Raw genomic sequence first — 24742 nt, 5'->3', positions numbered from 1 at the left:
CCCCCCCCCCCCCCCCCCCCCCCCCCCCCCGCGGGAAAGGGAAGCCCAGAAGGACCGGTGAGGTCAGCGCAGCCAGGGCACGGTTACCTGTTATAAGGTGTGGAAAAGGTGGCCAGCACAACATCACGGCCATTAATATGAATCACGTCTGTGACTGCCTGGAGTATGTTAAAATAAAAATGAGAGTCTCCGGGAACCGAGCAGTTGAGGCGAGCCTTCAGGAAGGACGTCCACTGTTTCTCCAGGACTCTTTGAGACCCTCCCATGTCATTCTTACAAACCTGAGCCACTCTCGGGAAAACTACCTGCCGAGGAAAAACACACCGGGAAAATGAAATGCAGTCAACTTGGCGAGATCTTAGTAGAATTTGCCTTTCTTAGAAAACAAAGACAACAAGGTGCTTAATTTAATCCCGTGTTTCTAAAATTAGTAGCAAAAAAAAAAAAAAAGGCAGGGGGGAGGGAAGACTCATTGGAACAGCATGTTTTGAAAGATAAGGCTGTGGCATTTAATACAGAGCCATAAATCCTTCAGGGGATCAGCTCCCAGCCAGATAAACTCATTTGCATACAGACTGCTTAGCTTTTTATTTCCTCAAACAAAAGCACGCTTTGTATGCACCATCTCTGCCATCCTCACTGGCTGCCTCTGGGCCCTGAATCTCATGCTCCGAATTCCTCTAACCCTGCAAGCCACCCTGGCACTGAATTTGTGCCCTCCAGCTTTGTGACCTTGATCTACTCTCTGGTAAAGATAACTGAAGTGGACATCCCGTAAGTGTTCTACTGTTTTTTGCAATAAAGACAATCAAGACTCTCAGTGTGCTTAAAGGTGCTGGATATTTACTCTCCTTCTGTGGAACAAGTCCATTAAAAAGAAAAAAAATGATGAGTATACCTGGAAACCACCTCTCAAGATACTTGAGACTCAGTGTGAAATCAACCAAACATCTGTCGATTACATTTTCAGTAGAAATATTTCAAAGGTTCCCCGTGATCTGGGACTGTTCTGAAAAAGGCTCACAGCACTCTGAGGCAGGATTGTGTTCACTGCCACTAGTCTTTGGCATAGTCTTCTCGAAATGATGACCTTGGGATTAGATTTCAGGTCCTTCTTTCAAGGTCATTCACAACATTGGTCCGAGTGAGACTTCTGTCCGCCTTACCTTTCCCATGGTGTTGTACTCCACTGCTATTTCCCTGAAGAAGAAGTAGATGTAGTCTCCATAATCCACTGCTTGGACAAAGTATGGTTCTGTGGGCAAATGGCATTTTAATTGGGGACATGTCACACAGTTAAAAGAACTTCAAATCAGTGGCAACCAGAGACGTGATATTAATTAAAAGTGTAGGGCCATTAGACATGGGGTTAACACGAACCATTTCTAATGACCACACATGCAAGTGCTGGTGATTCCAGAAGGCACTTGAGCCTACAAATTCTATCTTTCAGAAGTGGTGGCAATGAACAATGAAGAATAAATGAATTTTCGTATGTCTCTAATTTTATTTTCCACAATGGAATGCCTGTATTGCAGAAAGGATTTTGTACACATCTCCTCGTGAACCCTGACTCGTTCACGGTTGTGAATAGCTCTTTTCCTGCTCCCCACCACCTCCAGTCCCCTGTTCCCTTCCATGAATGAAACATTCAGTTCTTTTCACGTTAGACTCTGAAACGAGAGCTCGAGGCAGGAAAGATGAATGTACTGTATTCTTTTGTAGTGGCACTGGTCGTTGTGTTAATACTCCAGAAACTTATGGGAAGTGAGAGGGGGAGGTAAAGAAATCAGTTGGGGCAAAAGATGCCGCTGCCACCTTCCAGTCTGTCAGAAGCCATTACTAACATGAAACTATGGTCTGGTCTGTCCAGGCTCTAAATCTCCCTCAAGCTACGTATCTCCCCCTCACACCCCTCCTCCTCTTAATTGTTTGTTCACCTTTTAACCATTTGGAATCATGCTTGACGGTCCGTAGGGTTGGGCTGTCTCCAAGACTCCGGTAAATGACTGCATCGATGGCAAGGAAGTCAGTCACTGTGGCTGAGTATAGTTTCCCATCTTAGAAGAAAAAGAAAAGAGGTGAACGGGGTGGGAGCAAGACAGTGGGCATGGGGGAGTAATAGAGACATCCCCCGGACTGCTTTCCTACATCAGGCAAATGAGATAGGACAACTGGGAAAAACCCAAGAGTCGCTGGGAAAATACTTGGCCCACATTCCTAACCATTTTAAATTAGGATCTTGAGAGATGAAACATTTTTCATTTTTAAATTGCATGGCAATTTCTAAGCAGCAGCAGCTCAGGGAACAGGGCAAATGAAAAATGTTGTTTGCTTCACTTGATTAGATGGACCTTGGCTGGAATCTCAAGGCCAAGGCCCCTCGGACACTGCTAATGCCACCACACCGTGGCAAACTGGATTAGGTGGGGGCCCAGGGAAAGCTAGAAGCTGATCGTATCACCAGAAATTGTAAGTGTGAGAAGTGATGGGAGTCCTTAGCCCCGGCAGGTGAGGGGAGTCAGAGAAAGGGGTTTCAGAAGCAAAAAGAAGTTGACTAAATTGCTCCTTTGATCATGGGACTCACTGCTTCTCTTTACTTCAGTCATGAGAGCCACTGAACCCTGCCCGTGGAGCTTCAAGAAGAGATACTTGCTTCAGTATTTCAAAGTCCTAAGCCGAAAACATTCTGACATTGGAGACACCAGAGCAAGGAAAAAAGGGGAAGGGGTGACCCCATTGAGCCTGGCCTTCGTTTGAGATTCATGCCTTTTGGGAGATGCACTTTAGGGTCCATCTAAGGCAAAGAGCATGAAGAAGGCTGAAGATTAATCTCTAATGCTTTTGGCTCTTTTCCTGGATTAATAAACATCCTGTGTACAAATAATCCAATAGGATCTTCTGGAATAGTAAAATCTATGCAGTATGTGAAACAGAAACAATAATTACATTCAAAATAAAAAAAGTACTTCCTTGGTTCGTTTTTAGTGGATACGTTCATCAGTTTTATGTGGCTTATATACACTACAGAACCATTTCAGCTCTTCCACTGGCAGGATAAACATCATGGTTTTTTTAGAAAAGTTTATCCCAACAGATCTAAGCAAAGTTCTCGATGTCTCCTTTTGGCCTAAAAATAACTGAAATTTGCTGAGGTTCAAGTTAGAGCTGTCTTGACATCTGCATTATTAACAGCCATCTATCAATAAATGTTGACTGGTTAGATTGGAACCACAGATGGCAAACCTAGCTATTGATAAACACATGTCTATAAAAATCACAGCTTTTCTTAAAGAATCAATCAGAGCCCCAGGTCATGCAGTTATGCCAGGTAGTGGGGGGCAGTGGGAGGGCAACGTGTGTCTGTGTGCGTGTGTGTATTTTCCATCCGCTTCCCATTACGCTTTTAGTTTTGCATTCAACATTGGGTATCTCACCAGAACTTTTACTTATAAGACAGAGCACTATTCTGCTACTCTTGCTAGGATGACAACCATTTTAGTTGCAACAAGGATCTTCTATTAATAAGGGCTGAGCTTTTATGAGATTTCAAACTCTCCAAGTATACCTGTCGGGGGAGGAGGAGGGGTATTCAGAGTATTGCCTCACGGGCCTTGCTCGGTGGAGCTCCTGGAAGGTTCCTGGAAGGTTGGCAGCCTGAGCCACTACTCTGACGCCCCCCCCCCCCCCCCCCCTTTAGTTGACAGTTAACTTTTCCACGGTGGCCCACATCCTCCATGGTACCAGCAGGTTCAAGTGTCAGGAAGGTGCTGTAGCGTAAGTTATACACTCAGGTACTCTTTGCTCTGGCCTTGCTCCTGCTCATGCTGACTGACAGGTTTACACGACTGTTTTTTACAAAGCCGAGCATCCCCCTGATACCGCGCTCTAATGTCGGGGGAGAGCCTGAGGAACCCTTCTTGGCACAAGCCATCTCCACTCTGGGACTGTAGATTGAGGCTCACAAATGCATGGTACTGAGGATGGGGTTCAAGGAGCTAAGCTTGTTTCATAATCAAAACTCTAAAGTTCCTCATCGAGCTGGGATGTGCCAGTTTTGAGCTATTGTGATGGAAATTATAGCTAACTGCTTTATTACATGCTATACCAATCACTATTATACCAAGACTTCTCCCCACACCCACCTCCACACAGCTGGCAATGAATTCCTAAATAAATTCCTAATTAAAACGCACGCACGCACACACACACACACACACACACACTCATATACACGAGAATCCCAATCTGAAGATGATGGCTTAGTTGCTGCTGCTTTCTATCCTTGGCAGGGAAAGGAAAGGGAGAGGATGAGGAGTATGCATCACCCTAAGCTGATCCGCATCCCCCCATCCTCCTATTATCTTTCCATCAGAGAGAAGCACGCACCCTAATCAGGTCAGTGATATTTGAGGTGTCTGCTGGAAACTTGTGGGCAGGTGGCCTCCCTGCTTGGAGATCTTCCTGCAGCTTTACCTTGTCTCCTCCCTTTCCCCTTCTAGATGTGGACAAGAACACACATAGCCCTAACTGGAGCTGGCGGCCACCCTGTGTTTGTGAGAGCCGCCCATCCCTCTCTGACAAAGAATTGAAAGAGAGCAGAGAAGTGAAAAGGCCCTGTGTCCCAGATGACGCTACTGAGCCATTGAATCCTCCCAGCCCTGAAGTCAGTCCTACCTTGAGTAATCAATCTACACTGGCAGTTCGAGGCAGGATCTTTGATTATGTGAACCCAAACATGCCCTAAACAACGTGTTGCACATTCAGTGCGAAGCTGCGATCCCTTTTCTAAGGCAGACAGGCCCAGGGAAGGGTGGTGGAGACTCCTTGTACGAAGCAGAAGTACAATTTCTATGTGAATTTCAAACGGAAAAGGCATTGTTAATTATGGTATTCACCAGAGAATCAAAGTACAGCTGTGACTCGGGGAATCCTCCAGAGCAGATTCACAGCAACAGGTGCGAGAGGGCAAATGCAACAAGAAGAAATCAGGTGGTTTACCTGCAAACAGTGCAACGTTGGCGTGTTTGGCATCGTATGGGCATCTGGCCATTCCACTAAATTCATCCCCAGAAGGTTCCAGAGTATCCATCTAAATGAAATAATGGGGCTTCATTAAGAACAATAACAACCAACAGTAGTCATAGCAACTAATATTTATAAAGCACTTAACGTGCGAAGTAATTCATATGCATAGTGCAAAGCATCCTCAAATACCCTCTGAGATATGTCTCTTGGTTTCAGATGAGGAAACTGAGCTTTGGAGAGATGAACTCACTTGTCCAAGGTTCTACAGCTAGGAGAGTCTGAGATTCAGTCATGTTTCCTTGACTCTTAACCGTTATAGTAAATAGATTCCCATATCCTTTTGGAACAGCCTAGAAATAAGCGTCTTTTCTTTGGAAAAGGAATTTTTAAGGCAATCACTGGGAAAGCTTCCTCTCTTCCTCCCCCACTGCCTCTGAATTAAATGTTGAGTCATAAACTCTGTAGAGAATGATCTCAGGCTTTGGTTTTTGTTTTGCCTGAGGAGCCCTGCCTTTGTGGGTTAAATCCCAGTAGAAGACACTGGAATTCTTCCTGTGGCTAGCTGGCAGAAGAGTATGGTGTCAGGAGAGGTGCAGAAACACTGATGCAAGCAGAGCTCAGGTGGCCTTTTGCACCAACTTCAGAAACCTGTCCCAGCCTCCAATCATGTAGATCAGATGGAAAGGTCCAGAAGGTGAGGGGCTCACACATTTGACATCCACATGTGTGCTCACCCCATGCCCTGTTCCTGCATGCTGGAGGTTATAACTGGTCTGTCAGGGAGGTTTGTTTGGCCATCTTAGTATGGAAAGAAAGAAGGAGGGGAGGGAGAGAGAATGAAAAGAAAAAAGAAAAACTGAGCTCTATTTTAAAATAAGGAGATTGTAAATGAAACCTGATTTCTTATTTTTGAGCAAGTGGAAAAGTCAATTCAAGCCTTTTTTTACCCAAGTGGCAGTAACCAGCTGTAAGTGAAATAATGACCACCCTGCTATTTTCTTCAAACAAGCATATGGTCTCCAGGACCGAGGCCTCTTTACCCACAAAGTATACATATACCCTGCTTAGCTTACTCCTGCAAGTTACCCACCTAGCTTCACAGGATTTGTGGGTGTGCTAAAGCTTTGCTAGTGAGGTAAAGCCTCACCAAAGTCTGTTTCCCTTTCCTCCACGTCACACTGAACTACCTTTCCCACCCTTCCCTGCAGTTAGGTGTGATCACGGAAGGAGCTCTGGCCCACAGAATGGGGGTGGAAGGGTATGTGCTGCCTCTAGGTCTTGCCTCTACCGTGTCCTCCACTCTTGCTCTATCTTCCGCCCTGCTAGATACAAAGGATCCAGTCCAGAATCCCAAGATCCTAGGAGACGGCAGAGGTAGGAGCAGGATGAAGCCGTCTGCATAACCTAGTGGAGCAGACGCTCTGTCACTGACCTGCACTCAACTGTGGTGTGAGCAGGAACGACACTTCTCCTGGCCAGCCCCTAACGTCAGTCAGAGGTTGGCCTACCTTGACCAGTGAATCGGTGGTTTCTGCCTTCTACCGTGTGGTCTTTTTCCTTACACCATGGGATCTCCCTAGCATTTACAGCTCAGTACCAGAGTCCATAAAATTATCTCCTCCACGTCATTAATGTTTTTATAACCCTCTGTGGTTCAGTCTTCTTTTTGTGGTTTGAGGGTATCTTGTTTATAACTGGTAGTTGCCTGGTTTGACTATAGATACGAAACTGGAAGAAGAGAAGCCTGAGACAGCACTGGGGCCCAGGGAGGATCCACTGAAAGGGACGGAGTCAGGGCCCTTAAATCAAGCTGTTTGGAGTCGTCGTGCAGGAGGAGTGAGGTGCTTACTGAGTGGCTGGTAGTGTTGTCCAGTCGTGTTTTTTGCCCTCAACCCCCAGGAAACGGTTTCAGGGATATGACAGAACTTCTGTAACTGCTTCGAGATAGCTCCTATTGAAGCCCATCCTATCTGTTCAAACTTGTTGAGAATCCCAATAGCATTTGTATTAAAAACATGTATTTTTAGGGGAAAGATGTTCAGGTGAGACATCCTTTAAATGCACTCTTCTCCCCTCAGAATACTTTTATGAAAGGTTTTTTTTTTTTTTAATATATATTTTATCCCAATAAGAGCATCGTGTTGAATTGTCACAGACTTTGTGGCCTATGGGTCTGGCAAGTATCCAAAAATAATGCTTAGTACACAGTGATGCAGTGGAAATGCCTTTATCCCCAGCAGTGCATGCTGTAATCTTGGCAATGGGGAGACAATATACAAGGGGGGATTTATGTTATTAAATGTACCTACTTCTAAAAAAAAAAAAAAAAAGAACCATAGCTATAGCAAGTCAAAGGCAAGAAGCAGTGAAGTATTAATGTTTCGGTTTGTGATTCTGGAAAGGTCCAGAGACAAAACAATGCCATGGTGAAATCCTCTTTCCATGAAGTTAGAACTAATCCTTGTGGTAGTCTCCAAATCTCAGACTTAACAGCAGCCCCTGGAAATTAAATCACCAGAGGGTACAGGTAATTATACTAAGAACCAGCCTGACTTTTTGCACAAGTTCAAGAGGTTTAGAGAGAGCAGGAGGGAAAAGACATGGAGCGTAGTTTTAGATTTATAGTGGGTGGCCTACGGAATTCTTCCCCAGGTAATCTTATTTGGGGCTCTAATCTTTCTATTACATTCAGCTTGCTTCTGTTTTAAAACTGTGTAAATTGGGGCATGGTGCAGAGGTAGAGACCAAAAATTTGTCACCCTCCTGTTGGTATAATCAACTTGATGCTTCTGCACTAAGAGACTTGGGTATTTTTTCGGGGGGGAGTGGGGGAAGACTGGTCATTGCTTTTGCTTTGAACCTATAGTCCTGATCTGTTCATAAAAAGCCCTTAAGAGAGACTGTCCATTCTTCCTGCAGCCAAGTACATTCTTGTCTCACATCATCCACAAAGTCCTGCTCTGCCCGGAGTCTGGAAACCCACTTCTCTGAGCACTGCCAAGGCAGACAGACAGGACTGTGCGGGAAGAGCATCCCGTGTGTGGTTTCTGAGAGGCCCAGGCTCCCGAACGGGTCTCTGCAGGTGTGGCTAGAACAAGCGAGAGGTGACGGTCTCACCACACAGGTGAGGCGTCCCGGGGAATGGAACATGTGTGGGAAGAACGAGCTAGACCACTCCCCCAGCCTGTGTATCACAGTGCCAAGAAAACCTGTTGTTTGTCATAAAAGATAGCTTTCCAGCTAGGGAATTGGTTGGGAATTGTGAAAAGCATTAATCTTAATGAGTCCTAAACAATGACAAACAGGGATGGAATATTAAGTGGGAGAATTAGAGTCAAAACGTCAGCTATACGCTGTCACTGGCGAGAGGAAATGTTTGGCCCGACTGCCTGCCACAGACCGAATAGACCCTGTCATTATTAAGAAGTTTGCTGCTGGGGCACCTGGGTGGCTCAGTCAGTTAAGCGGCTGCCTTCGGCCCGGGTCATGATCCCAGGGTTCTGGGATCGAGCCCCACGTCGGGCTCCTTGCTCAGCAGGGAGCCTACTTCTCCCTCTCTCTCTCTGCTTGTGTTCTCTCTGTCAAATAAATAAAAAAAAAATCTTAAAAAAAAAAAGTTTGCTATTTTAGGATAGTGTTTTTTACATTAATTTAGATTTTGAAAAGTACTGCATTAAAAATATCACTGACCTTACCTTGATACTGAATGTTTTTGGTGCGCCCCTTACGTTTTGTGCCTGGGGCGCACGCCTCCCTTGCCTCACCCTAATCCCGGCCCTGCTGGGGTGCACTTCTAAGGGTCAGATAGAAGATGAGCGTGAGGGTAAGACAGCCGGCCCCCAGGAGCCCCAGCGCTCTTCTGCTCTTACTCCGCGTCCCAGATGCTGGCAGCTCCATCCATCCCCTTTCCCAAGAGAGCCTCGCAGTCATTCTCAACCCCTCCCTCTCCTTATCCTGGGCTGCTTATCAGTTCTTTTTTTTTTTTTTTTTTTAAGATTTTATTTATTTACTTGACAGAGAGATAGAGCAGCAGAGGGAGAGGGAGAAGCAGGCTCCCCGCAGAGCAGGGAGCCCGATGCGGGGCTGGATCCCAGGACCCTGGCATCATGACCTGAGCCGAAGGCAGTCGCTTAACCACCTGAGCCACCCAGGCGCCCCTGCTTATCAGTTCTTAAATCCTACTGGTTTTTCCCGAATCTGTTCCCCTCCCTTTGTCCCCATCCCCATCGCCCCCTACCTCTCCAGCCTCTACTCAGTTATTGTCACTTCAGGGTCCAGCACTCAGACCCAAAGGAAGTTTCTCAAGCTCGACAGACTGTTTCTTACTCAGTGCCTTTGTTCCTGCCGTTCCCTCTGCCTGCCATACCCTTCTCTCTTCCTTCGGCTAACGTCTACTTCTTTAAAACAAAGGTTAGGCTTCTCACCCACTGTGTACCCCACACAAATGAGTGGAGCACCTGTTGGGAGGCACTGGGTCAGGTCGTGGACAGTCACAGAGCTTGAGGGTGTCTCCCAGACTGGGGGCGTTCATGTTCCCTATGTGAGAACAGCAGCGGGGAGCATCTGAAGAGAGGGGTCATCTACTTCCTTCTAGAAGCCTTCTCCGATTCCTCACCTCTGGCTAAGCTTAGCGCCTTTCTGCTGGGCTTCCATAATGCTCCGCATTGAGTCGCCGTGGTAGCGGCCCATGGTATGATATTTCTCTTTTCCCTGTCTGGCTTCCCTAAGGATGGAGGCCTCCTCTTCGGCCTTACAGCCTCAGTGCCTGGCCATGTGAGAAACGCAGTACGTGTTTGTGGAAAGAAGGGCTGTGGCAGAAAGAACGGGCAAGGGGAGCTGACAGATGTGAAGCCAAGACCTTAGCTCGTGGCCACCTCTGCTCCTGCTGCTTCAACAGCACCTGTCCGCCGCTCAGAACTAACTTGATTTGTTAATGCTCCCTTGCATGAAGGCCACAGTGGGTAAGGCCACCGTCAGGTAAGCTGAGTGCTAAATGGAATTAAATTTCTGCGGTCTTAGAAATCTCTCCTGGAAGAAAGTCCACAGTTTCCAGTGGCACGCTTTTGAGACACCTCTTAAAATAGGAATCACTCACAACCTAAGTGTGTTTTTGTGCTGAGAGGAGATGGTGGGGTGGGAGGGAGAAAGAGGAAGGGAGAGAGGGGAAATCCACACGGTACACATGGAAAAGTCTGTTGGCGTTCCGAACAATGAAGAATAGGGTCTTAGAGAAACTAACTTTGCTGGGTAGGCTCCTTAAAGATGTGTCAGTCAATCCTGCACAAACAGGAAGCTTAGGAGCCTGCTTAGAATCACTCATGTGGAGCCAGTACATTAAGTCCAGCGAGGGAGAGGAGCCCAGTTGGTGTTGAATTACCCCTCTTAGGCTGCTGCAGGTACAATCACAGTAAGTCACAGAACACCTCCAGCCCACGTGGCCCCCAACTGACAAAACCGCATTTACCTTATAGTTTCTGCAGGAAGGGTTGAAGGCGTTAGTTCCGCAGACAAACAGAGTATCATCATTTTTCTTTAGAAGGACTTTAATAAAGTTGTGACACTCATCCTGAAAAATAATGCAAACTCTTTGGTATCCAGTCCGTCCAATACAGAAACCCATCCTTCACCGTCTACCACCATCTGCTGACAGCAAGGTTCAAAAGGAAGGTGGCTGCAGAGTTCCCCCGCTTACAAAGTCGAGCTCCTTCTGATGTTTACCAAAAGATGACGTTAACGACAATGGCTTTTTTTTTTTTTTAACAGTAACTAAAAGCACAGCACAGAGAGAACGAGTGTGGAAGTGCCAACCTCCCATCATATTAATTTTAATGCCAGATGTCCCAGGGTCCCTTGATGGGCAAGGCTCCTGGCTGAAGTGTGTTTTTATGTTGTTCTGGGACTAAAGGCACAAACCCCTGTCTGTCTGCAGCGGCTTTGTTCTGAGCTCTTCTTCAGCCTCCCCGAGGACTCTGGTCTGTGTGTGGGGCTACCGGAGAGTGTGCTCGGAAGAGTTGGGGCAGCCAGCTTGGTGTCCATAATCCCCAGTGTCCCCAGTAGTTCATGATGAGTCCTAGCAGCTGTCGTAATATTTCATCACATTAAAAGCAAACTGTTTTTGCAAATTAAAGCCTTCAATAAGTTGATGGAAAAAGCAATTACTGGGGGGAAAAGGGACTAGCACGATCCATTCCACATCACGGTCTACAGCTGGAGGTAACAGTCAAAAACTTAACCCAAAGTGGCAGCTGCAGGAGAAATGAAAATTGCCTACCTTATGTTTTCCCTTCATTCTGCATGTGTCTACATCAGCCTGTCTCGATTTCCATGTCAGTTTCTGCAGGGATCAAGAAAGAAATCAATTAGAGCCCAGAGGTGGTTGCATTTGATTTTAGAAGTAAGAGTTCCCTTGGGGAGACGGAGGCTGAACATATATTTATTGAAAGCTTTCCGCACCCTTTCTCCATGATTAATTCACCATCACAACAAAAGATCAGAGATGGGAACCGTTCATTTAATTTTGAACTCCTATCTATTCATTAAACTACAGAATGATCTTCTTCTCCTTGAGATAAAGATGAAGGAGAAAAGGAAAGAAGAACAAACAATAGCGTGGAGATTTCTCATAAAATATCCAAATCAACTTGCTAAATGACACTCATTTTGATAAACTACACGTCCTTGCCCTTTCCTTTCAGTTGATAAATCACTTTTCATAAAGCATGCTTTTTTTCCTTAAAATATGGAAGTCATTTACTTAAACATAAAGGGGACATTCACTTTGGGTGGACAAAGATTTAATTCAGGTTCCACTCCACGTAAATTCATAGACTGAAGGGATCGTCTACTTCTGTGGCAGATTTTATTAACTAAAATACCTCCATGTGGAGTTAGAGGGGAAGCTTAGGTTATATTTTATGTCTGTCTGAAGTGGTTAATGATCAGGTTGCTGAGCCACAACAGGCAAATCAAACTTAATCCTGCAAGACATGGAAACGTAACATTGAAACATTTGTGGGGCAGAATTTTACATATGAAAACTGATATTTTCCTGGACAAACATGGTAGTATTTTATTAAAGGAATTTGGAGATGACCTAAAACTCCAAAGTACACAGGCACACATATTTGGTGAATAAACTATGAAGTAGATAGCTGTTTCCAAACAGGGATTCGCCCCAAATATGTAGGATTGCAAAAAAATGTTCCAAATCATTCTCAGTTACTAGCCATGTCATCTCATTCAGTGCATGTGAAATACGTTTTCCCTTCAAGAACTATCCTAAAGCCCTTCATTTTAGAAAGATGGTTTTAAAACTACTTACTTTGCTACAATAAATTTCTTCTGTGTGTGAGGTGTCCATATCAACAGTATAAATATGGTCCCTGTAAACAATGAGAAATTGATACAATGTCAAACACAGGAGTCAAGACAGTTAATTTTCTCCTGAATGAGTGTATATCTCATTCAAGGCAGATAAATCCATATCTACATTATTAGAAAAGAGACGTCCGCATGCAAGAAAAAGGGAACAGTTCAGCCTGCAAGAGATGCCTCTCGATCACATTCTGCTACTTCTGACAAATCATGGCATCTTGCTGAAAGGGGCACCTTTTATGAGAACTTTGCTGTTGTCCCACTCATACCAGCACTAGAATGCCTGTATGTACATAGTTCAGGAGAGAGGACTTTGAAAGTTAAATTGACCCAAAAACCAGAACACAGGTGGGTTTCCCCGTGCCCTTTCAGTATCTTCAAATCCATGTTCCAAACACTTGGTATGCAACAAACCACATTCGTTCATCATGGGGGCTAACAAAAAGCTCATCTCTGGCTGTTTCTCCCTGTACAAAACTTATTTCCAGCCTTCACTTTGATGATGTGATTGACAAGATGGAAGACGATAACAGTGGAATTATTTCCAGAAAGCACTGTTTTCTTCACACAGTGATGGTCAATTAAGGTCTAAAATGTACTTGAGCTAAAGTTTACATTTCTTGCTTCTGTTCACCTTCCTGTTTTGCTGAGAATTTGGTTGCCTTTACGATCTGCTGCCAATCTCCCCCTGGAAGGGAAGAAACAGAATCAGCAGCTCAGGTGTGGGGCTATATTTAAACATCCCCTTCTGTGTGAGCTGAGCACAAGGGCGTTTTTGTCTGGAATTCAGAAGAAAGAAAAGGGAACTCACTCAACTGGGGAGATGGGGGGCTAGCGAGGGAAAGCAAAACAGCTCATTTTCCCTTGAAATAACATTGACTTTTTCTAAAACGCAGGAAGTCCTGGGGCTGGAAAATTACCCACAGCTTTAAACCAGGACCTCAAGGCTCCCATGTAGACTTTCAGGCCCCCTTATTACTTAAGAGAAAGTGGAGGGAGTGGGGAAGAAAAACGAAAAGGAATGATCTGCTGTCAGGATTCACTTTAATTCTCCCTCCTCCCACCTTCTTTGGAAATCTGCTACTGTTTTAGGCAAAGTACAACAGAGAAAAACAGAAATAAAAACAGGCTTTCTCATGTGAAAATAAAGGTTGGGGGCAAGGCGGTTGGCTTACAAAATTTCCTTGCAATTCTGAGTGTTTGAGCCTCGGGGGTGGGTGGTGTGTGTGTGTGTGTGTGTGTGTGTGTGTGTGTCCCTGCTTGAGCCTCCGGGGTGGGTGGGTTGGGTGTGTGTGTGTGTGTGTGTGTGTGTGTGGTGAGGGGGGAGAATGGGGAGCCTGGTTTTGTAAATTGCTGAAGTGGGAAGTTCTTGGAACCTCAGTAGGGAGCCAGAATCACCCTGCCCTTTAATTTCAAGGCAGTTTTATTGCATTCGTTTATTACTTGTTTGCCTTTATTGGTGGCGCTGTGGGTCAGGCTCATTATTGGGACGGAATTGCCTATTACTTTGGTATCAGGTTTGAGATGACTCTAGGTTTTTCCTTGCCATCCCTCCCCTGAAAACTTTAAGTAGGAGCTGAATATACAAATTGTAAATTAACAGCTGATTAATATGCACTGGCACTTCTTCAGAAAGCTCTGGGATTGCCCCTTTCTGGCATGGCCTGTTTATGTTAATTAGCAGTTTAGAGATTAAACAAACAAACAAAAAAAGAATTTTCAAAATGGATAGTAATAAAGCAGAATTGAAAGGGGTTCCTGCCATCAAGGCTCACTCAGTCTCTGGGTTCTGGATGGGACTTGGTTTCTGATGGCTGACACCAATTGTCTGGAAGAACTGGGAAGCCTATTTTAAAAATAGAAATCTGTGAATGAAATCTTTTGGACCACTGCAATCTTTTTCAATATCCAGGAGATCACATTGCCCGGCAAACAGAAACCGTGCTTTATGCTAAACCTAAGGCTGGAGTGGACGGTTATTCCCACCTGCGCATGTGTATATCCCAGGATTCATAAGCTGTACTTAACTGAATTCAGTTATTTGAACACAAACTGACTTAATCCGAGGACTTCTTCTTCCTCTTACCCCCCCCACCCCCCCACCCCCGCCCCAGCTCCAGTGGGCAAAACTGAATTGTGTTGCCATGGTTTGAGCTTGGGGGAAGGATTGGGCTTTACATCGTGTCACTTGCTGCTCAGGAACCTGGATCTCTCTGGGCAGTGTTGGGAAATTGAAGGGAGAGGAGAGACCCTAAACATGGTAGCCAGGAAACTCCTTCGGGAATTTTCCCAAGGGTGGGTACTGAAGGCAAATGGCAGTGTGTAGAGTGGAAACCAACAGGTCAGTGCGGGGGTCTTACAAATTTGACCTTTAACAAAAGGCAAGTCTGTTGTAGAGTTTTAAAACCATGAATGTGTTTCTCTCCTTTTTTCCCTTACATTTCTCCTTTATGGGGGGTGGGGGTGGGGTTAGGATAACGCTGTCTGGGTTTTAACGAGCTGGGATAATGGTCTCTTTTAAGTTTGCATAACACTTGGCTCCTAACTCAGGGGCCACCCTGGACCTGCAGTCCACACCCACACTAAATCATCAGGTACGAGGTCCGTTATCCTGTTTTTCTCCCTAGAGACTCAATTGCAGAGTGAGTCATTCATAGAAGATTCTTGACTCAACCTATTTCTCACAGATCCAGTGTTTAATCATTTGTTTTGACCAGCCTATAGATAATTGACTACAAATGTAATCTTCCAGCCCTGCTACATTTAGGGATCTAAAAATGATATTTAAAAAGGAGCTGATGAGGGGCGCCTGGGTGGCTCAGTCAGTTAAGCATCTGCCCTCAGCTCAGGTCATAATCCCAAGGCCCTGGGATCGAGCCTCTAAAACGCAGGAAACCAACTCTTTGCTCTCTTTGCTCCTGCCCCTGCTCGTGCTCTCTCTATCAAAAAATTTTCTCTCTTTGCTCCTGCCCCTGCTCGTGCTCTCTCTATCAAAAAATTTTAAATAAGATCTTAAAAAAAAAAAAAAAAAGGACCTGATATTCTACCAGTGAGGTACCTACTGAGGGCCTCAGTGGAACGCTTGCTAAGGAATACCCACACTGGCTTTGTTCATGGGCACAAGCTAGTAGAAAGTTATTGCCAGGACAAATAGGACCACCTCTCCTCCTCAGTAGGCTGCCCAGGACCGGGAGTAAATGCCCAGCTTCTAGAGCAAGGCCACCCCACTTCAAACCCTGCCTTTGTCATTTTGGTCCAGGCATTTCACCTTTCTCTCCCTGGGTTTCTTCCTTAAAGACATGAAGGTAATAGCTCCTTCACTGAACTAGGATTCTTTTCTAGGACTGAATGGATGAACATTTATAAAAAACTTACACAGCACATAACAACTAGTATGTACCATGTACGTATTCGTGAAGTAAAATCGTTGAAAAGGGCTTTGGCATTGCTCCCTGAGACATGTTGTGGGGTACTCGCAGGATACTGTAATGTGGCCCACGGTTTTTGGTTTATGTTGCATAGCTTGTCGTTTGAGAACACCTAAGTGCTTTAGAAGAATGAAGCACTGTTCTTATTGACCTGTTCCTTATCTATGCTCACAGCCATGCAAGTATCACAGACGTAATTTCTGTTTCTTCTTCCCAGTGTGCAGTGATTAGTCAGTCGAGACCCGGGTTAAGATCACCGTGGAACCCCCACCTCTGAGGGTAGACGTGAGCAAAAGGCCCCTCACCTAGCAGCAATGTAGAGGGTTCTATTCATGATCATCATCATCTGGATGTCCAATCTGTGCCTCTGCGTGGTGTTCCGTCCTGGCTTGTGGCCCACAAACACCGGATATTGTTTTGTATCTGTGAAAAGAAGAGATGGGGCAAGAGAGGGAGAGGAAATCAAGCCAAGAATCAACAAGGCAGGGAGAGGAAGGGGGCTGGTCCCAAAAAGAAAACCGTTCTTAAGTCAGTCCATGCCACCACTCTCCATTTCCAAGGAGTCTGTGATTTTAGGAAGGCCTGTGACAGAGGGGTGCTCTGTGAGGACAATCACGTTACAGTCTCATTTCCAGATGATAATCAGCCTGGACCTCTCTTTCTCCGTGTCACAAATTCTGACTTGTCCCTCTGCAGGGGGGGAGGTTAAACTTGCAAGTGAACCCTTTACATGAAGGTGCTCTTTTCTTCCAGTTTTCTTTTCATCTTCTTTAGAGCTCTAAGCCTGGGGGGCAGCCTGCCAAAGATCTTGTCTCCGGACAAAACTATTTCAAAGCAGTTTTCCCATCAGTCACCACAAAGGCAATGTGGTCTGGAGGCGAGAACCCTCGTCCAGGAGCCAGAAGAAAAATACAGTCTCCACAGGCGTCCAGTTGGAATAATCTCCTATTGAAGGCAGCCCCGCTAGGTTGGTTGGCATTCTAGGAACTGTGGGAAGTTCACTCTTGAGTTAAGCAATTGGCTAATCTCACAGAAGCGGCGGCTTTGACAGGACAGGGTCAAACGGAGTGTAGCCAGTCGGGTGATCTGGAATTTTCCCTGACTTGGAGAGTCAATGAACATATTTCTGCTTTCCTACAGTTCTCTCTAGCTGAGAGCGGGCAATTTGTAATAATATCTGACCTTTAGAAATACCTACATTTCAAAAATCTCTCTGCCTTTAAACCTACACTCTCCAGAGCACTGGCAGTCCTCCAAAGAAACTCAGAAGGAAAGAAGGATGAGTCATATTTAAAAATGTTTTTTTGGGGGGTGGGTGAGTTGTAAATAATGACTTGAAACCCATTCACAGATTCCTGCTCAGACCCCTACACTTGAATCCCCTGTAGTATCCGGGCATTACTCACAGTGGGTATCAGGGAGCCTTGGTATATTTGACTCACAGTCAGGCTTGGTATGGGATTATCTTGTGCTTTCCCCTGCACGCTCTGAGATTTCATTTACCCATTCATCAAGGAGCTTGCTAAGACAATTCTTGTCCCTCTACTGTCAAGGATTGGAGTGTCCATTGACATTTCATTTTCAGCAGCACATACTTGGCCTGGGGACTCTTCTTTACAGAGCACCAGAGATAGAATACCCGTCCCAAATGGGGATTAATCAATGCGTATTAAGATTTGTTACCTTGAGTCAGGTGGACCACCACTTTAGTGATTTCGAACTACACAGTTCTTGGGTCCTTGAGCATGCCCTGACTTTTGTTCGCTCACTGTCTGCCGTGCCAAGTCTTCCCAGCTCACCTTCATGTGAAATTATTTCCCTTTTCAGGGACTGTCCAGCAGAAAGCCACACATTGATGGATCTCCTTAGTATCCCCTATAGATGCTAAATACTTTCCTTAGGGTTTGTTCAGTTTGTTTTGGGATGGCTACTGGGAAAGTAGATATTTGGGTAAAAGGGCTCCCTTTCACCTTTACTGTGATAAAACATTTTGTCTTTCGGAGGGAAGGAAAAGAAGTGGTACATGGGCTGTTTGATCCCGCACACAGGTAGGACTTTCCCTCTTGAGTAGTCAACTGAACTCTTAATCACTTGGCTTTCTACCCTTTTGACAATGAAGCAGAGGCCAAAAGACAGTTATCAATAGTTAAAATAGGTCCTCTGTGAATTCAGAGTCCAGCAGACTTTTTACTTCTAAGTCTAAAAGAAAAGTTAATTTTTGTCCCTAAGTACTCCAAAACAGTCATCTTCTTTCCCATTCTCATTGTGTAACAATGCCCATGCGTTAACCACACGTGAGAATGTGCACTCCGGGCGATACCCAGATGGTAGAGATGTTCTCCCATGGCTGGTTTTTGGGCATGATTGAGGATGGCCTTTTAGTGGCCTGAGACTTCATCAGAGGTACTTGAGGAACGTTTCAGATCCTCACACGCATGTTCACACACACGTGTCGCCACAACAGTATTTAACGGAGTTACACAACAGTCGTCTCCCCAATTTGATGAGACCCCTCTGTCGTCTACTAACAGGTCTATTTTATTAAATTTTAGAAAATGTTGGGTGTTTAGCTGGTTGATGCAGCCTGAGATGCCCACAGAGGGAGAGAATGACAACGTGATTGTGGATACTTACAGTTGCCATGCGAAATACTGATCGGCTCAGAATCTTCTGGGAAACCAGCCCCAGCAAAGTGTAGCAGTGTGAAATATAGCAGCAAGGCTTCTGACCTCATAGTAGTTCAGCGGGGAGACTTTATTTCTCTACTTCACCCTGCCAAAGAGCAAAGAAGGATTTTTTTTTTTTTTTGCAAGTCAGCTTTATTCACTTCCATAAAATGAAATGGCCTTGAAGATAAATTTAAGAGAAAAGGGGTCTCTGCTTCATATCTTTTCCATTGTGAATTTACGGATTATTGTGTTTTACATAAGAAACCTGTATCCATTACCCACCGCACCCCCCTTCCCGGAGCATCTGAGCCCTTTTGCAAAGCTGCTCCTGAACACATGACCCCAGAGCTTTATTAGTTCCTCTGTCCTAGCCATTTTAAGGCCATCATAAGTGGCTATTTCACAGTTGTGAAACAGCATTCCAAAAAGTGTGGATGGACTGAGAAAGCATTTTTTTTTCTTTTTAATGTAAATACTTTTCTTCTCAGCAGGTTTACGGCAGCATGCCATCCCCCAGACATGTTTTGTTTGTCCAGCTCCGGATCTTTCAAAAATTTGAAGTGGTTGCCAATATTGGAAAAAAAAAAAAAGGTTTCTAATAAAAATCAGAATATCTGACATATTGACCTAAATGACTGTTCCCTTCAGGCGCCACCCCCCCCAACACACATGCACACGCGCGCACACCCCCCCCATAATGTGCCCTCTTTGCTAATTTCTGTTACCTGCCTGACCCCGTAGTTGAAATGTTCACCCTTGGTTTACATAATTCCAAAGAGATGGAATTCTAGAATGACCTTAGACATAAAATCACACAATCTATGTTTAAAAAGAAAGAAATGGGTCCTTTTAGATATTGAAGAATACTATAGGGAGAATCTGAAACCACATCCTGAAATGGTATTTTTTATAAAGACTTTATTTATTTATTAGAGAGCGTGAGTGCAGGAGTGGGGGGGAGGGGCAAAGGGAGACACAGGCTCCCCGCCGAGCAGGGAGCCTGACGCGGGACTCGATCCCAGGACCCTGAGATCATGACCTGAACCGAAGGCAGATGCTTAACGACTGAGCCACCCAGGCGCCCCTGGAATGGTATTGTTGATTAAAAAAATTCTCTATCTGTATATTTTAGTGTCACATACTGCCTTGGTGGAACAGTAGTGCCAGATACACTATTCTGCCCAGCTGTATGTTCTTCAAGATGCTCTTTATGTGTAGAAAATGCTCCTAAATCTTAGAAGTAGAAGCAGTCCTATGTGAGGCTGCTGAATACAGTGAAGGCAGGCTCATAATACAGTAAATATCACATAATTCTCAGGCATATTTCAAATAAGTGTTGATCTGTAAGGGAAATAATGTAAAATGAGGATATCTTTTCATCTTTCTAGAGTGGTAAAGCCTTTGAAGTAGCCTGCCAAAGATGATCTTTGTTGAACAAAGCTATTTTACAGTAGTCCATCAATCATTTAAGATTTGTGTGTAGAAAAGTCAAACTTAGTAACTTAGGTGTCTTTGAAAGTTAATTTGGCAAACAAACTTACGCTTTTTAGAACACTTAATATTAGATACCTATGTCTCTCTTCTTCATGCCAAAAAAAGCATTAACAAGTCCCGAGTGTTGCACCACAACTTAAAATTTCACAGACACAGCTGGGTCTTAATCATTTCTTCAGTTGAAAAGTACACATGAATTAATTTGCTTTATCTTGAAAAAGAGGGAGCTTGAGAGAAAAGCCCAAGCAATTCCGTATCTCCATCTCTGGTGTGGAGATTAGAATTAAACTTTAAATGATGACTTGCTCACAAGGGCAATCCATTACCAAGAGACATAAACATGTATTTATAGACAGGTTAAAAGCGATCGTCTACTCAGTCATTCATTTGCCAGTTCTTCCTATTCCGGAGACTCTGAACCCAAAGGGAAGAAGCCCTGAGGTCCCCTTGTTTGTTTCTCATGGCATCTGTTCAGTAGAACACTAAAGAGGAGAAAGTAGTCACAGGAGCAAGTAAGACATAAACCAGATCCCAGTCAGCTGTTATATTTTAGATGAGAAAGCAAGCCGGGCAAGAGGAAGCGGCAACATTTACCAAGGGCTCAGGAATGGTATTATAGCCTAATACAGAAGCAGACTACCTCAGAGAGTTTGCAGCATGTAATGGAAGAATAATGGAGACTCGGAACGCTGATTCTCAGTCCTTTAGAAATCTTGGGAAATATATGTATACCTTTAAAGATTAATTTGTCTCGACATGCCACATGAGTCTCTGGCCTTCCCCAGTTGGCATTCGTCTTCGTACAAACTTCCTACATGCCAATGAGACAGAGCCCTGCTATTTTATTGTATCTCCCAAGTTTCGTGGTTCCCATCTTAAGATTGCATGGGGTGGATGCACCATGCACCACCCCCAGAACTTGGCAGGCAGGGTGATGCTTGCAGAAGAAACCTATTCTGCACTCCAATGGCTTCCTTTAATCCTTACACGTAGCCAGGACCGTGGCTGCAATGGGGTATTTAAATATCTCCAGGTTTACAGCAGGGCTCCGTGCCAGGAAAAATAGCTGTTTTATGTGTCTTTCTATCATCATATCATCAGGTTGTTAACATGTACATCATATGGGAGGAAGCGTTCTGGCAGTACCTTGGGCCGTCCACACGAACACTTCACAGTTGTCTTCAGCCGAGGCTTTGATGTATTATTCCCTTCCTACACAACTTTGGGCTCTAACCCTTGTAAATATGTAGACAATGTATTTTCTTGTTGAAATGATTACTTTGTGGAGAGATCCCAAATCAATCACATTGTCATTTCCCATTCTGTGGAATGCGGGCTGGGTCTCCCCGCTAAGACCACAGTGATACAGACATGCCTCGAGCCTCGGAGAACAAAAAACAAACAGGCACTTGCCTCTGAATTTCAAACTCTGGAGCTAGCTGGGCTACTGCAATTAAAGAGGTTGTTTGAGGCTCAACACCCAAAAAACAAATAATCAAGTCAAAAAGTGGGCAGAAGATATGAAAAGACACTTCTCTGAAGAAGACATACAAATGGCTAACAGACACATGAAAAAATGTTCATCACCATTAGCCATCAGGGAAATCCAAATCAAAACCACACTGAGATACCACCTTACACCAGTTAGAATGGCAAAAATGGACAGGGAGAGAAACAACAAATGTTGGAGAGGTTGTGGAGAAAGGGGAACCCTCTTACACTGTTGGTGGGAATGCAAGTTGGTACAGCCACTTTGGAAAACAGTGTGGAGGTTCCTCAAAAATTTACAAATAGAGCTACCCTATGACCCAGCAATTGCACTACTGGGTATTTACCCCAAAGACACAGATGTAGTGGAAAGAAGGGCCATATGCACCCCAATGTTCATAGCAGCAATGTCCGCAATAGCCAAACTGTGGAAAGAGCCAAGATGCCCTTCAACAGATGAATGGATAAAGAAGATGTGGTCCATATATACAATGGAATATTACTCAGCCATCAGAAAGGATGAATACCCAACTTTTACATCAACATGGATGGGACTGGAGGAGATTATGCCAAGTGAAATAAGTCAAGCAGAGAAAGTCAATTATATGGTTTCACTTATTTGTGGAACATAAGGAATAACATGGAGGACATTAGGAGAAGGAAGGGAAAAATGGGGAGGGGGAAATCGGTGGGAGAGATGAACCATGAGAGACTATGGACTCTGAGAAACAAACAGGGTTTTAGAGGGGAGGGGTGGGGGGGATTGGTTAGCCTGGTGATGGGTATTAGGGAGGGCACGTACTGCATGGAGCACTGGGTGTTATACGAAAACAATGGATCGTGGATCACCATATCAAAAACCAATGATGTATTGTATGGTGACTAACATAACAAATTAAAAAAAACCCCAAAAAACAAATAAAGAGGTTGTTTGAGGAATTTTTGAGACTTTGAGCAGCGCTACCCACATACAGCATATTTCTAGGCTTCTGTAGCCATTTGCTGGTTTCCCTCTCCGTGACCGTGCTTACATAGGCTAAATTGGACTTAGACTTCAGCAGATACCCAGACAATTAGATAGTGGGGAGACTGTCAACATGAGGTTAATTCTAAACAAAAACATTTACTTCAAAAGTCAGCTCCTTAGGCCTGAATTTCCCATCTTATTGTCTCAACTTTCCACTCTTCTTAGCCTAAAGAGAAATGGCCTTGTAAAATCCACCATTACTCTAAAGTTATAATCCTCCTCTTCCCCAACCCTGCAGTATTTGTGGAAAACTTTAAGAGCTTTCTTAATTTTAATAGGGCATCTGCTGGGCGAATTTATTAGATCTATTTGGATTCATCTAAAATTAATTACATGACTTTACTCTGAGTCACATGGGCGAGAATTGTGTTGACTTACTACACGCTCTCAGCCCAGATAAAAATTCTCTTCTGTAATTTTTCCCTTACAGTTTTTAAGACCAAATTGAGTTAACAGAGCCGCGGTGTACAAATGGTGTTGTGGCCATAGGCTGCCGTGAGTTGAATGGTCTGTGCAGGACGCTGACTGGCCAGGAAACCAGCCCTCAGTATTCCAGATTGAGGGCCGAACAAAAGGGGCTGCAAGGAAGTCTGTCTGAAAATCCTGTGACTGCATTCGTGGGGATGATTGCATTTTAAAATGATCAAATATTTTCAGTGGTTGGAGCTTCCACCCACCTCCCTCCTGCATACCCTTGTCATATAGCAGGTCATTGAGTCAGCAAAGCATTGAAGCAAAGGGGATGTCACCAGAACTGGGAATGATTATGAAGTCAGAGGATGAGGTCACAAATTGCCACGTCTTACTTCTGATTAATCAGGTTAATTCTGTAAGTGCCACGAGGACTTGGGAGTCAGGACAAGCCTAAGCGTATGCAGCCAGGGCAGCACTCATGCTTAACCCCAATCCTCTGCCCAGCCATTCCCCCAAAGCCTGCCCTGGAAAATTCTACTCAGGCTCATAAACTGGTAGGACTTGGCCAAAGCTTGGCTCACAGAGCAGAAAAAAACCTAAATTTAAGTTGCCAACATTTCAGGAAAAAAAAAATAGGAGATTTAACATACAACTCTGGCTTTCTGGCTTCTTAAAAAAAGAAAAATCGGAGATCTGCCTTGGCTGGCCGACATTTCACATGGCCCACACTGTGGAGCGGAGCGGTGGCTGCCTAAAGTAGAGCGGGCTAGCCCTCTCCAGTTGGAAACACTGCCACCACTTTCCATTGTCTTAGGAAGCCTCGTCACCCGCTCACCTCACCTGTCTGACCCCCGAAGGCTCTGAGGGCAGCCTCCATGCCACTCAGGAAAGGCACATCAGCACGGCAGATAAGGTAAAAAAAAAAAAAAAAAAAAAAGGCAGAATAACGCATGTCAGTCTTAGCATGTGAACCTGGGGGGACCCAATGTCTGCACACACGTGTGGACGGATGTTGCTTGTTTTAGAGACCCACGTGGGCTGCTCCACACGCCATGGACCCCTGCACCAGCACACAGTGTGCTTACCCTTGCACCTGGACTTGGCTGTATGGGTACAACTTGGGGTACTGTCTTCCAGAGTGTTGGCATCCAATGAACGTTTTAATAGTAAGTGGTAACAGTGAGAAAAATAATTTATCTGGAGACTTGCAAATGCAAAATACTCTCGATAATAGTTCTACGTGTGTCCTAGGAATAAAGAAGATGATGGTAGTGGCGGGTTTTTTTTTTTTTTTCTTATGAGGTAAATCATTTACTACCGTGTTTCACGAATTCTTTTAAAAAAAGCCCATTTTCTGCTGACATCATAGGAAGTTTTAAAGGTAATCAATGATTCACACTGTCATTAAAAGAAGGAAGGGCACATTAACAGGGTGACCCTAGGCAAGTCACGTAGCCTCTCTGGCTCTGTTTCCTCACCTGTAAAATGAAAGCACATAAAATGTAATGGCCTCTGGAACTCTTCCAGGCTCTGAGATTGTCTGATTCTAGGTGATTCTGCCCCAGTGACGAAGGGAGTGCGTATGTGGTGATTAGGGAGCACAGGACATGGAGGGACTTTGAGCCAGGACACTCCTGTTGTGACAAGTTCCTTGAGCTAGAGCAGAGAAATCCCAGCCTGTGACACCACCTAGTTTCAACCTCCAGACAGGGTTCAAGTCCCGTAAGTAGTTCTAACCTGGCCAGAGAGACCATGGTTGTTACCACTTAATCATATTCAGATAGTTGGGTTTTACAATAAGGATGACATTTCCATTTTTA

The 24742-nt window shown here is 44.7% G+C and overlaps 1 protein-coding gene across 3 annotated transcripts in view; it reads right to left on the bottom strand.

The window, feature by feature from the left end:
- SEMA6A (semaphorin 6A) overlaps positions 1-24742 on the bottom strand; it is a 125263-nt gene that overhangs the window by 41835 nt on the left and 58686 nt on the right. For all 3 annotated transcript variants that reach the window (XM_032425445.1, XM_032425446.1, XM_032425447.1), the window contains exons 2-10: positions 18465-18602; positions 16136-16253; positions 12350-12410; positions 11300-11362; positions 10493-10594; positions 5002-5092; positions 1941-2060; positions 1167-1255; positions 88-305 (exon numbers count right to left, since the gene is read on the bottom strand). In XM_032425445.1, the coding sequence (XP_032281336.1) occupies positions 88-305; positions 1167-1255; positions 1941-2060; positions 5002-5092; positions 10493-10594; positions 11300-11362; positions 12350-12410; positions 16136-16253; positions 18465-18564 (962 nt within the window). In that variant the 5' untranslated portion in view covers positions 18565-18602. The remainder of the gene's footprint in view (positions 1-87; positions 306-1166; positions 1256-1940; positions 2061-5001; positions 5093-10492; positions 10595-11299; positions 11363-12349; positions 12411-16135; positions 16254-18464; positions 18603-24742) is intronic.

Source organism: Phoca vitulina, unplaced genomic scaffold, assembly GCF_004348235.1.
Source record: "Phoca vitulina isolate PV1807 unplaced genomic scaffold, GSC_HSeal_1.0 scaffold32, whole genome shotgun sequence".
NCBI classification, from domain to species: Eukaryota; Metazoa; Chordata; class Mammalia; order Carnivora; family Phocidae; genus Phoca; species Phoca vitulina.
This window is presented reverse-complemented; position numbering and strand designations above follow the sequence as displayed.